At 46.7% G+C, this 13,805-nt stretch overlaps 1 protein-coding gene across 1 annotated transcript in view; it reads left to right on the plus strand.

Moving 5' to 3' along the window:
• Positions 1 to 13,805, plus strand: part of ches1 (checkpoint suppressor 1) — a 57,051-nt gene that overhangs the window by 38,784 nt on the left and 4,462 nt on the right. The window contains exons 4-5 of the mRNA XM_030047227.1: positions 6,561 to 6,619; positions 12,554 to 12,662. Of these exons, the coding sequence (XP_029903087.1) occupies positions 6,561 to 6,619; positions 12,554 to 12,662 (168 nt within the window). The remainder of the gene's footprint in view (positions 1 to 6,560; positions 6,620 to 12,553; positions 12,663 to 13,805) is intronic.

A 13,805-nucleotide genomic window follows, 5' to 3' on the forward strand; every position in this document is an offset into this window, starting at 1 on the left:
GATGTGATGCGATTGATTGATTGATTGATTGATTGATTAACACTAAGCAAGTCAAGCGTTGATTTAACGGCAGACTGTGCCACTTCAAACGGCAGGGCAGAGCACTTTGTTGACTAATTTTAAGGATGATGCTGACAAATGATAAAACCCCTCAAGTTGATGCCAAGACTAATAACAGAATAGATAGAATTAATGGAACAAGGATGACTGATTGACTGATGGATTTTTAGTTGGTTGGTTACAAAGCATGCGGAGAATCCTGGTGCCCAGTGTTGAGGGTTACACAACACAAAGAAGCACACTGGATTACTTTTTTGTGGCAGCTAGTTCCCTCAAGTGTGCGTTTCTCCGTTCAAGTAATCCAGAACGTAGTTGCTTTTTCAAGTACACAACTTTAGATGATCATTTATTCTGATTCTTTTGTGGTACAAAAATAAATATAAACATAATTCCCAACTGTTGTCTGTACACCAAGGCTCTGTAGGTTTGTTGTAGATTACACCTGCGTTTAACAGCAAATGCTCATGGCAGGCATGAAGGACACTTAAAGGACCCAGCCAGTGACTTTGAATGTCTTACATTGCAGCAAACCATTTTACCAATCATGCTGCAATACTAAATTAATATCTAATAATTAAAATCCTTCGATTTCCAAATTTGGATTTTTTGCTTGAAACACCCACCTTACAATGTTCTACCTCTGCAGCTAACGAAGTCACTGCCTTCATAAGCTAAGGAACTCATAATTGCTGCATAAAGTAAATGTTTCCCTGGGGACTATTTTCTGGCGGAGGGGCCGTTTCACTCACTTGACACTCAATGTCAAGTCATCAAAACACAACAGTGGAAAACTACTGTCGACGACTTTAATACGGTGATGGAATACTGCTCTTGAGAAAGTCTGAAGTCTCTGAAAGTGATTCTTCATATCATAATGGAACGAATGGACACCAACGGCTGTATTAAAGGGAGGAAAAAGTATTTATCGGACTTGTAAAATACAACTGCTTACTTTGGGGGAAAAAAATGATCAGAAATATGAAATAAATTCATGTTGTTGGTATTACGCTCAACATGCACAATCACTGGTACGGTCCTTTAACACCATGGAAGTATTCCCACTGTTTGAATTTGTTGGTGAAAAGGACAAGTCTGTTATTCCTGTAATTACCCCGCAGAGTTAATTATGGGCCTCAGACGGCTATGCAATACATTGATTATAGTGTTAAGACGTGTAAGTAGTAAGAATAATCAACATGTGCAAGACATCGTAAACGGGGCTCTATTTTTAGCAGCACTAACGTGTTACTGTTCTGAATAGATAACACTGTAGTAGTGGTTATTTTAGTATGGCAGCAATGTCGTAATGCAACAAGTAAGTTTTACAAGTAACGTTCCCCAACACTGCTGGGGGCTTCGTTGGGAACTATCAGACCTGGCATGGGACCCTTGTTGCAGGTCATAACCCCCTTTCTCCAGTCCACGCCGCCTCTCTTCGCTGTGTCTACCTGTTAAAGCGAAATACTTTAAAAAAAAAAAAAATGGAATCACTCATATCTGTTGTACCTAACACTACATCTCTGGCTCTTTGCATCCTCCTCCCTCTCCCTCACCTCAGGCACATATAAGATAAAACACTCTGCTTTTGTTCACGTCCACCCAGCGCGCCACCTCGCTCTCTTTCCGTCTTTCTCTCTCTCTCTCTTCCTCTCTCTCTCTCTCTCTCCACCCACCCAGCCTTAGGCTTTATACAGCTTACCCACCCCATCCCCGCCTAAAGTCTTTCTGCACGCCGTTTTTATGCAACAACCCTTCCATCTCTCCTCCTATATCTCCCTCACCCTCCGGCACATCACAGGTAAAAGCGATATGACTTCAGTTGCCGTTTTTTTTTTCTTCCCCCCTCTTGTTCACTTGTTCACTCCCTCACCCTCACTCCAGCCTCTCCTGCCCCCCAGGCCTCTTTCGTCGCTCTCTCTCTATTTACACCCCCCCCACACACACACATACACACACACACACACACACAAACAAACACCGCACACCACCACCACACCTCCCGCACTTTACTCCGTGCTCTCTACTTGTTTCTGAGTCTTGTTTTCAATCTGTTGTTGTGGACTCTCATTCTCTTAATTCCACTCTCGTTTTTGCGTTCATCTTGCTCCGTCCATCCTCCTCTTCTCTTCGCATTCCTCTCCTCTGGCACATCACACTCTTCCGTTCCGTTCCGCTCCTCTCATTCCCTTTCTCTCCTCTTCTAATATCCCACACAGCCTCCTGCTCATCCTCAGGCGTATATCACAAATAGAGGAGCACCCAGTGCTTCGTCTTCTTTATTTATCCCCTTTGTGATTTATCCACCCCCCCCCCCCCCCCACCCCCTTCTCGCTCTCTCTCTCTCTCTCCACTCTTTGGACTCTCTCTCTCTCTCTGCCACTTTATCATTCAATTAAACCCTCCTTTGTCTACCTTCACTCCTTTCCCCGACCCCTGCCCCCCACCCCCGCACTCTCTCTGTCTTCTAACTTCTCGTTTTCCAGCTCCTTCGTCCATCCCTGAGGATATGTCAGCGAGAGGTGCTATTAGTTGTCCATTCCTTCTTCTACTTTGTCTTGTTCTCTCTCGCTCTCTCTATCTCTCTCGCTTTCTCTCCCTTTCTTTCTCACCCTCTCTCGCTTTCCCTGAACCCCCCACCCCCCACCACCAGCCCCCCTAGTTGAGCTGGGCAGGTTGGCTTGCAGAGCCAGCGGACTGTGTAAGACAGAATAATTGGTTCACCGTAAAATGTAAAAGTGTCATTTTGAACAATGAGGTATGGGGAAGTGGAACAAATTAGAGGCCGGATTCGGAACATGGAGGGAGGGGTGTGTGTGATGGCGGGGAGGTGTTGCAGCAGGGGTGGTGGTGGTGGTGGTGGTGAGGGGGGGTTCATTTGCATTGTAACACTCAGTGGGAAATGAGGAGAGTAAGAGAGGAGAGTCCATTTCCTGGTTAGAGTCGAGTGCGGGGTCTCTGGTGACACAGGGCCCTGACAGCATACATGTGTGTGTGTGTGTGTGTGTGTGTGTGTTTCTGTTGTGGTTTTGTTGTCCTACTGAGAACTGGGTTCGAGTTTTGCAGCTTTGGAGTTAGGACGCCCATGCAAAGCGAGATGATCTCAGACAGTCTTCACTTCTGAGGTTTAGGGTTTGGGTGAGGTTTAGAATTAGGATTCGTGTTGCGTTCGTGTCGACGCGGACCTCGGCGAAAACGAGGCTGGGCTGCGCAAAGACACACTGATCAGTCATCCAGCTCGCACTCGGAAATTCAGGTGTCGTGTCAGAGCTCCGCTTTATCTGATTTCAGCTGAAGTGCACAACAAAAAGAGCACATCAGAAATGCCAGAAAGCAAATCGCCTTTTGTTGTTTACAATAAGCACTAAATCAGTATAAGAGCATTTGACTGCGGGTTAAGCAAATACACTTTTGGCATCCCCTCTGGAGGAAAATGCAACGTTCCGTCTTCTTGTGGGAGTCCATTTTTCCCCAGTTGAATGCGAGATTAGATCAGGTGTGTAGAGTTGAGGGTCAGGGTTAGAGGGTAAGAGAATGGAGAGAATGGATGAAGTCAATGAATGGTCCTCACATCTATTCCAAGACTGACGTGCGTGTTTGTGTACGTGTGCGCTCTCGTCGGCTCACGTCTGTCTGCAGGCATGCATGTGCCGGAGCATGGACAAAGTATTCAAACAGGCGTCTTTATGTGCCGCATGGAGCTCTTTGCGTCAAATCAATATAGCACAATATCTCTCTCAAGTGCAGCACTCGGCGAGTAGAGTCAAGGATATTATTATATGAAGTGTAATGACCGTGAATGGTTGCACAGCATGTCTATTTTGTTAAGGTCAAGGACTGTCGTGAGCAGTTCTATGCAACTGGAAAACGGAAGATGATTGAGGATAGAGAGGAGAAGGAGAGAGAGGGACTGAAAGTGAGAGAGAGAGAGAGAGAGGGAGTGGGCGGGGGGTGATGGAGGGAGGGGTAATAAAGAGGGAGAGAAGGAGGGATTTAAGCCTGGGTGAGGGAGGGAAAGAGTGGGAGAGAGAAAGAAAGGGAGAGAAACGAGGCTTCTTTGTCCGCTCTCCTTGTCTCTCACACCTCTCCGATTTTCATGGACCATAATAACTCACACCACACCAGTCAACCCCCACCTGCATTTTGCTCCTGTAAAGTGTGTGTGTGTGTGTGTGTGTATGTGCACACATCGATGCATTTATGTGTGCATCTGTATGTGTAAGTGTGTGTGTTTGTGCATTTATGCGTGTAGGTCCAACCTCTGTGTGTGTGTAGTCTTTGTAGGTGTGTGTATGTGTAGATGCGCATGTACAGTGTGCGTGCATGCGCTTCAGTTCAAAGTACATGTGCATGCGTTTGAGTGCATGCATGCGTTGGAGTCCATGCATGTGCGCGCGTGCATATAATTCATTCGTCACTGACATATGCAAGACATGCAGAGAATTTCCATGAGATAGGTGTGTGTGCGCACAGGTGTGTGTGTGTGTGTGAGTGTGTGTGTGTGTGAAGGGGGAGAAGGAGAGAGAGAGCATGCTGGGTAGGAGGTCAGCTCCATGGTGCATTCCTTCACACCCCATCAGCATCTGGATGAGAGGAGGAGGAGGGGAGAGAAGAATGGATGGAGGGAGGAAGGAGTGAAGGAGAAATGGGTGTCTCAAGGGGGATGGGGAGGAGCGCTCTCCCTCTCTCTCTCTCTCTCTCTCTCTCTCGCTTCCTCTCTCTAGATCTTGCTCAGCCACCCTCCCTCCCTCTCGCCTTGCCTGGGAAAGAAAGATGAGGGGTAATGTGGGGGGTGCGGTGGGGTGGGGTGGGGGTGGGGGTGGAGGAGTGGGGGGGGCGAATTGAACGAACGTCTGCCATGAGTTTAGCCCGTCGCCCACTACATTAAATGCATGGGGTTGCCTTGACAACGGGAACGCCGCCATGGCAACACATGTAGTATAAGGCAGGTGCCGTCGCACCATGAAGCTATTTGCTGAGAGGGTAAAGAGTGAGAGAGAGAGAGAGAGAGAGAGAGGGAGAGAGAGAGAGAGTCAGAGAAAGAGAGGGAGAGAGAGAGAAGGAGGAGAGAGAAAAGAGGGTGAGAGAGGGTGAGAGAGAGAGCGGGGTAGAGTGGGGGGAATGAGATGGGCAGGGAAAGAGAGGGGTGGGGGGAAGCGGGGAAAACAGACAGGCTGTTAGCGCAGGAAAAATATGTTATCGCCGTGGCAACGCAATGTGGCAACTCTCCATGGCAACAGCAGGTGGCTCAGGGCTGAAATTTGCGTTCGTTGCTTTTGCTTTTTGTGTGTGTGTATGTGTGTGTGTGTGTGTGTGTGTGTGTGTTTGCCCGCACACGCGTCTGTGCCGTGTTTCAAGTCCGTCTCTCCCTCTGCATCTGGCGAGGTGAGAGCTACATCACAAGTGCAGACGTCCAAATCCTCTAATTCAGCAGCTTAGCTCGACATAAAACCAGACTCATATTACAAACGGGACTCTCTCGAGCTCCATTCCTGATTAGTGTAAATGAATGGGTTATTTTTCAGCATCCACCAGCTTTGGGAATCATATGTGTGTGTGTTTGTGTTTGTGTTTGTGTGTGTGTGTGTTTCTGGCTGGTTATCTGAATCTTTGTCTTGTCTATTTTTGTCTCTCTCTCCCTCCCTCTTGCTATATGTCGGTCCTACCTGTCACAATATAAAGCCCTAACAGTTTATGGTGTGTGAAACAGCAGAGAACAGCCCCTCTAGCTACTGAGAGAGAAAGACAGAGAAAGGCACGAGCAGTCAGACGTGTTGTCTAATAGGGAACTAAAGACCACTCAACCTGGAAAAGCCCTTACAGGCTATATCCCTCTCTCTCTCTCTTTACATCTCTTTCTTTCTCTTTAAAAATTCCAGATAAGCAGAGGGTGAACTGTGCGGCTGCGTGAGTGAGTGAGTGCATGTGAAGACGTCTCTGTCTATGTGAGAAATGCCATCATTACCTCCCTCATTAGTGCTGCAATGATCACCTAAACGGAGTCGCCGGCTGTGTGTGTGTGTGTGTGTGTGTGCGTGCTTGTGTGTCTCCTTGCTGCATGGGAACGACTGTACGCGAGCCTCTGTTTAAATATGTGCATACGCGCAGCTGTCTTAAAGTGCGAATATGTGTGTTTGAATGCGTGTGTGTGTGTTGATTAGGGGTGTTTGAATGCGTGTGAATGGGCCGGTGGTGGGTGGTGGGGGGTTGTCATGAGAAATTACCCCCATGGACTACAGCAGCGAGGCTGTAATTCTCCGAGGTAATCACAGGGAATAATGGCAACAGTGGGACACCCGGGAATCTAATCACTATAATCAGGCGCGCCGGCTTATGGGCTCAAATTCCTGCTTTGCTATCTGCCTCGCAATGAAGCCTGCAGGACTGGTTTGCTGCTGCAACATGATCAAATGATTGACCAGTTTCTCTCTCTCTTTCTTTCTCTTCTTCTTCTTTTTTTTTTTCCCTCCGCCCTCTCCCGACATCCCTCCTCCCTTTTGCAGCCCTCCACTGTGGTCGGGGAGTCCCCTCTTCAGAAAGAATGGAGGAGTTCTCCTACAAGGTACTGTTTCGCCTCCGCCAGTCTTGTTTGCGTGTGATCTCTTGCCTGTCTCTCTCTCTCTCTCTCTCTCTCTCTTTCCCTGTCCCTCCTTTTCTTTCTCTCTCACTCTTTCTCTCACTGTCTTTCTCTTACCCCCCCCTCCCCTCCTCGTCCTCCTCTATGGATGTGCCAGCTCCAATCATCTCAATTCCAAATCCCTCTTTTTAGAAGCGCACCTTGAGAATACCAAGTGCCGAGTTCTGACACTTGGCTCGGTGCCAGAGGAGGATGCTTTTCCGAGGAGGCGTATTTGAAAGTTTAACCAAAAAAAAAAAGCAATAGAGAGAGAGATAGAGAGAGGGAAACAGACACAGAGAGAGAGAAAGCGATAGAAAATCTCAGCTCTAAATCAGAGGCTGGGGAGCAACCCCCCCCCCTGCCTCCCCTGTTCATTCAGCACACAAACATGCACTCGCTCTCTCGCACTCTTTCTTTCACACATCCCTGTCTTCCCTCCTATTCTTCTGTATTCCTTTCCTTTCATTTTCCTTTCATCACCTCTCATTCTCTTCCTTTCCCTCTCTTCCTCTTCTCTCCTCAACTCACCTCTCTCCCCTATTCCTCTCCTCTCCTCTCCTCCCTGGTGGCCGGACGGTAGTTTAAATGGACATTCAATCCCAATCAGGGAGCACTCCGGGAGCTCGCTGGGCTGCCGAGTCCTAAATGGAGGGGGAAATGGATACATTAGGCGTCTGCGGCGCGCCCTCCATCGCCGCTGATAATGGAGTAGTAATGGTCAAGGAGCCGAGGTTGGAGAGAGTGTCTGAAAACCTGGACTCCCCATAGACACACACACACACACACACACACACACACACACACACACACACACACACACACTGTCTGAGAGTGATGTGTCTGGATGGCTGAGCCGCTGGACAGATAGATGGATACATGAATAGATAGAAGGAGGGGGAGACAGGTGGGAGGAGGAGGGAAGGGACTTAAGAAGCTGTCTCGGAGCGCAAGAGGTGATGGAGGCGAAAAAAATTAATGTGTAATATGTGGGCATCGTATGAGGAAGCAAGAAAGAGGCAAGAAAGAAACTGCCAGAGGCAAAGTCAAAGTAGAAAAAGGGGAAGAGGTGGCCTGGCAGAGAGAAAGAGAAAGAGAGAGAGAGAGAGAGAGGGAGAGGGAGTGGGGTTGAAGCTGTTCGGGGCATCTGTTATTACTTCCATTTCCCATTCCCAGAGCTTTCAGAGCTGCTCCGCTATGAGCTGATTCGGTCTGAAGCCTCCCTTTTCTCTCCTACGGCCCCAAGTAGCTCAGGACGGTACATTGGGACAACAGCAGCCATGTCCTTCACCCAACCATCACCCACTGCCTATCATTCAGCAGCTCTAAATTATAGAGAATCCCCCCTGTTCGGAAGTGTTGTTATTATTATTACATACCCGTGCACTTGTTACCTGCAACATTTAAAGAGTACTATAATTTGTTGTGTTTCAGTGTTGTCCTTTTGGAATTTACATGCTGGCTGTGAATGAGTTTGTCCAAAAAAAAAAACCGACTGGCTGTTTAGTGTAATTGCGGTGTTTATAGTACGCATTGGCACTCCGGAGGTTCAGTCAGATATTGGGTTTGAGTCTGTTTGCTTCAATTAGTTCAATTCACTAATGATTACCTCGCAGAAGGGCTGGGCATTATGGGCAAAATCGTATATCACAATATCTTTGACCGCTTGCCTCGATATTGATGTTGTGATGATACGGAAGATATAATTATTGGTGCTTTCAAAAGGTGGTCACACGCAAGAGATGCTTGATAAACAATCCTTAGTGACGCGGCTATGATGAGCAAGCAGGTAGAGGCAAATAAAAGAACAGCTGGAAGAGACTAAGTAAAGGAAATTGCATAATTTGCTGCCCTGCATTCTTTAACACCAGGAGAAGACTACACTTTCACCTTATCACAATATCAGGATACCCAAATATATGCTGCCATTAATCACAGTATACATACAATATCAATGAATCAGCCAGCCTAAATGTATAGTAAACCTCACCTGTTTTCAACTTAAAGGAATGTGGACTTTTTGTGATATAAAGCCATAGTTGTCAATCACCTACACCATCACTTAAAGTATTGATGATTCCAGTTTTAATTAACTTCCCATTCACTCCATTGTGTTTCACAAACTCAGCCTCAAAAACAAACTAGAGCAAATTTTTGCTCTAATTTTAAAAGACTGTGCATGAGTTCTACACAGGTAATACAGTCATCCACCAGTAGGGCTTGATCCTATTGGTCAAAATTGCACTGCACTGTAAACGAAGCAAGCCAGATAGCTTGCTAGAAACCATTTAACACAGCCTTGTGTTGTGACGCAGAGAAAATTGACTAGCCTAGAAAGTACACAAGGTCAATATAAACTTCGGAAAGTATCACAAAAGTGCAACTTCTTTTTTTGATAATGCTTTAAAGGTGCTCTATGTAAAATTGCATCAAAGTGAGGACCCTTTAGAAATAATTCACAAAAAAAAGTGGAATAAACACAAAATTTGAAGGTTGAGAGTACATGGTTCTCATGGTCAGCCTGACACACTGATAAATTATTGCTGTTATTATGCTCATTCCACATGTTTGTCAGTTGAGTCTGAATCATCATGACTCAATTCAACCTTTGTGTTTGACACGGAAGAGTGAATGGCGCGATACCTGAAACCGAAACTGTCAACGTTCAGAACGTGGATGTGAGTGTGTGACTGATCCTGAAACTCGGCGTGTGCAGGCCAGCGTTCGGACCAAATCTCAAATCCCCTTTAAGTAAGTCATAGCACAAACCAGTCCAGCAGCCAGTCAGACAGTCAGTCACGGCGGCAAACAGACAAACAAACAAGCCAACGAGCCGTGTAGTGAATGTGCAGGCATTTCAGACCACCAGCATCACAGTCAGCCAGTCAGTCAGCCAGTCAACATTTGTATGCGTCCTGCCCTCAGCCTCTGCATTCACTCTAACACACGGCACCCGGGCAGGCACGATATACAAGGGGGGGTGTTTTGACGGAGTGAGAGGCCACTTTGAAACGGTTGCTTTCTCAAGGTCTGCTGGGAGTGACCTTTGAACCCCTGGCTCTGGACTGTGTGAGTTCAGTGAGCGTGTGTAGTTATGTGCGTGTGTGTGTGTGTCTGCTGCGCTCCTCCTCTGGCCGTGCAGAGCCTGCAGCCTGCAGGGCCATGTGGAACTCATTTAACAGAAGAGCAGAGGAGGCTGAGTGTGTTCGGCACATGAGAGCGGAGAGGGAGGGAGCCGAGGGCTTTGCTTTGCCCTGGAAAACAGGCAGGCAGGGAGACAGGCGGCAGGCGAAGACGTAGGAGGCAGACAGAAAGGCAGAGCAGCTGACCAGACGTAGGAAAGGAGACGGAGGAGAAGATTTCCTCTCCAGCAGAGAGGCAGACAGAAAAACGCACCCCGTCGCCTTTCTCTCTTTCTCACGCGCCCCTATTTCCAGTATTTACAATATTGTTTTCTGCATGCGCCCTGCTTTCTGCAACCAAGCGTTTTTGTTTTGTTTTTTTTGTCTTTTTTTATTGCTTTGAGCTCATAAAATGTATTACTCAATCTCAGCGAGTGAGGATGGGCTACGGGAGCACTTGCCTGCTCTCTCCCATCTACAGTCCGTCACTTCACCTCCTCAGCATATGTCCCAGGCTTTTTACCTGCAGAGATGGCGTGCATGCTAAGTTGGAAGATATGAGTCACCAGTACACATAGAATGACAGTGAGACTGATAGAAGTAGAGTGGAAGAGCGAGGGAGGGAGAGAGAGGAAAATCAACAGAGAGAATCAAGGGGGGAGCGGAATGAGAAAGACAAAGAGAGGTATATGCTGAAGAAGTCAAAGAACAAAGGAAGGAGGTGAAGGAAGATACAGAGACACTCACACATACACCAGGGAAAAGAGAGGAGAGTTGTCTGTACTTGTGCTAGCAGTGTGTGTGTGTGTGTGTGTGTGTGTGTGTGTGTGTGTGTGTGTGTGTATCTAGGGTAAACAGAGGTGGTCAGGAGCGTGTCGCTATGCTATGAGAGGCCATGTCAAACAGAGCTTGGTATTTCCTCTCCCTCTCTCCCTCTCTTTCTCCCTCTCTCTATCACTCTCTGCTGATGCATGATCTACCACTCTGTGGCATGTGGAAGGGGAGCCGTTGCTATGGCAACCCAAAGCCTGACTGGAGCAAGAGGTGGGGAAGGAGAGGAGGCGGGGAGGCAGGGCCAGGGGAAGTGTGGGGCTGTTGGGGGTGCGCATGTCAACCCAAGGAGACCTAATGCACCGCGCGCACATGCACACACAAGCATGCAGCGAATGATCAAGATTACAAAAGAGACTCTGTGCAGGGACTTACTTATAAGGTTATGGAGAGCAGAGCTGGAGATATCAGGGGCAGACCCACGCTAACTGGAGTCAATAAGATTACTGTGGACACAGGCAGCTCGCAGAAGCCAGCAGATACACATCAACAATGACAAATAACAAACACAACTTTTACGATTGTTCCTTGGCTTGGCGCCGAAAATGAGCTCTTTTTTTTTTTTTTTTTCAGGGGTGGGTCTCCTCATGACAGGAGCACTAGTATGTTTTAATGAGCTTGCGATTCCCGGGGCCAACATCAATTTCTCATTTGGCTTAAACATGTCTGTGTAACATCAATCACAAACTTATGGACCAGGACGTAAAACCAAAGCTTCATGAACAGGGTCTGCTTCAGCCTCGGTGATGCTGTGGCAATGAATGCTTGAGGCAAAAAAATTTTCACCTAAAAAAACACTGTCATGCTGCAGACAAAGCAAGCAGCAGGTCATCTCTTTTTTTTTTGTGAAATGCAAACTGACCCTTGAGATGAAAATGACAGCTGTTTTAGTGAACGGGGATGGCTGTGGTGAGCAGCCAGCCTTGAATAACTAGAGCTTTTGGCTCAGTTATGCACTTCTCTTCTCTTCTCTTCTCTTCTCTTCTCTTCTCTTCTCTTCCTCTATTCATTTCCCCTCTTTTTCAACTCAGAAAAAGAGAGTCAGAGCTGCCTAAGTTGGGCAGACTGAGCTTAAGCCAGCTACAGTTTTTCCAGCCGTGTTTTCTCTTTTTTTTTTTTTTTTTTCCCCCAAATGTTCATCACAGATACACACATACATGCATTCCACAACTCCTGGAATAAAGAGAGTCGTTATTTGTGAAGACGGGAAGCTCTTTGCCAAAGCTGGAAAGCAGAGAATTGAGAAACCAACCTGTGATAACATTTAGATGGAAAATCTTGGAGTTGGATCAGAAACAAGTGATTATTGGAGGCACTGAAGGTTTGTTTTTACTCCCAAGTGAGGTTTATGTTATGGCATTTTTAGTTCCTCGCCGGAAAATGTTACGAGCATCTCCAGGAATAGTGTCGTCGCAAGTTTGACCCGAAAAGTTCTCTGCTCTCTGGCTTTGGGAGGGCATGATTTACATTCACAAATGTTAATTGGACTACCCTCGACCACAGGAATGATGTATACAAATTCTCAAATTGTGTGGTATTCTGCCTTAAGTTCCGAGTGCCTGCTGCTCAACCCGCAGCATCAGACAGGCTGGATTCAGCCGAGCCCAGCGGTCGTTGGTAATTGAATGATTCGCAGCGGTCTTAACTCATTTATGACGCTTTCCCGCTCAATTTAACCTTGCCTTGCTCATCAATACTGCCCTGTCGGCCCTCTCAGACGGTCAGTGAATGCTCATCGAGCTGTTCCCAGGTCTTGTTAAGGTCTGATTCTGTTTTGGAGAAGTTTCCTCGGCGTTTCCCTCCCTTCCTCGGCCTTAACTCTGAAACTGATTTCGGTGTGTGTGGATTCTGTTCAGGGTGTGGATTAGTGTGGCAGCCAGCGTGTATCGCTCTGTGTAAGTCCTTTTGTCTGCTGCTCTGTCTCTAGTTCCTCGGGGTGTGATCCAAAATGGCGCCCGTGTCAGGAGCCAGGCACTGTTTCCTGTCATAAGACCCCTACCCATAAGCCCTGTGGGGAGCAGAACCTCGGCCATAAGGTTGGTAAACTTTGCTCCTTTTGCCCTCAACCATGTAATTATGTCAGTCAGGGTTTTTCCTACACAAACACATTCCTTCAGACACAAACACACACGCAGACACACCCACATACACACATACAGTAGTCTTCAAACACACACACACACACACACACACACACACACACACAAATAAAACAGACACAAGAATTTTCCACTCATAGTTTACATCATCACATCTTTATTGTGTGTGAGAGTCAAAGGCGTTCACACACTCCCCCCCACTTCAGAACATTTTATCCAGGTGTGTTTATATAATGGTCTCACGCAGGCACACACACATGCGCTCACACAAACACAGTTTATTAGTGGGAGAAGCCTCATGATTCAAAGAACATTGGGAGCATGCATGGACATGCACATCCATCACAGGAGCATACAAGTATGATGGCCCACACCGCATAATGAATTAAACATACCCAAAGGCTCACTAAAGGTACGCAGTGAATATTTGATCACTGGGAGGGGTGCATGTTTTTCTTATAAGATATTAATATGCTAACCCTTTCATTCTGAAAGGAGTCGATGTCCAGGGGACAGGGCAGACTGCTGGATCTCCTTTTGATTTATAGGGTGTCAGAATGCACCCATGTTCTTAATGCCTTTGAGAAGAAAAGTGTCTTTTGACTAACTAACAGCACAAAAAAATGCAGCGTAATGTACAGGAGCTGAGCCTGATGTGTAGCGTACAGTGATTAAATAGCTTCATGGCAGATCCATCATTCTGTGGTGTTGACTAGAAATTTTACAAGGTCCCTAATGTGCTGAGCAAGATCCGCAACCTTAGGGACCATGAGACCTACTCAAAGTGCACTGTATAATTTGGAAAATGCAAAGGCGGCAATCTCAAAACTAGGCTGCTTCTCCCTCCTTGCTAAAAGGCTGGCTTATTGGAGATGCATGGTTTTAATTTGACATCAGAATTATGTAGATCAGGCCTGCAGGGACTATTTGAAATGTGATAGATTATTACCTCAACTTTTTTTTTTTTTTTTTTTAACTTCCTGGCCAGTGAATATGAACTGCCAAACGTGTCTGGAAATAAGTCATTTAGGCTTATATTTAGTGTTAAAATCTTGTTTTTGTCATAACAAGTCCAAAAAA

The sequence above is a fragment of the Myripristis murdjan genome, chromosome 24, assembly GCF_902150065.1.
Source record: "Myripristis murdjan chromosome 24, fMyrMur1.1, whole genome shotgun sequence".
Taxonomy (NCBI): Eukaryota; Metazoa; Chordata; class Actinopteri; order Holocentriformes; family Holocentridae; genus Myripristis; species Myripristis murdjan.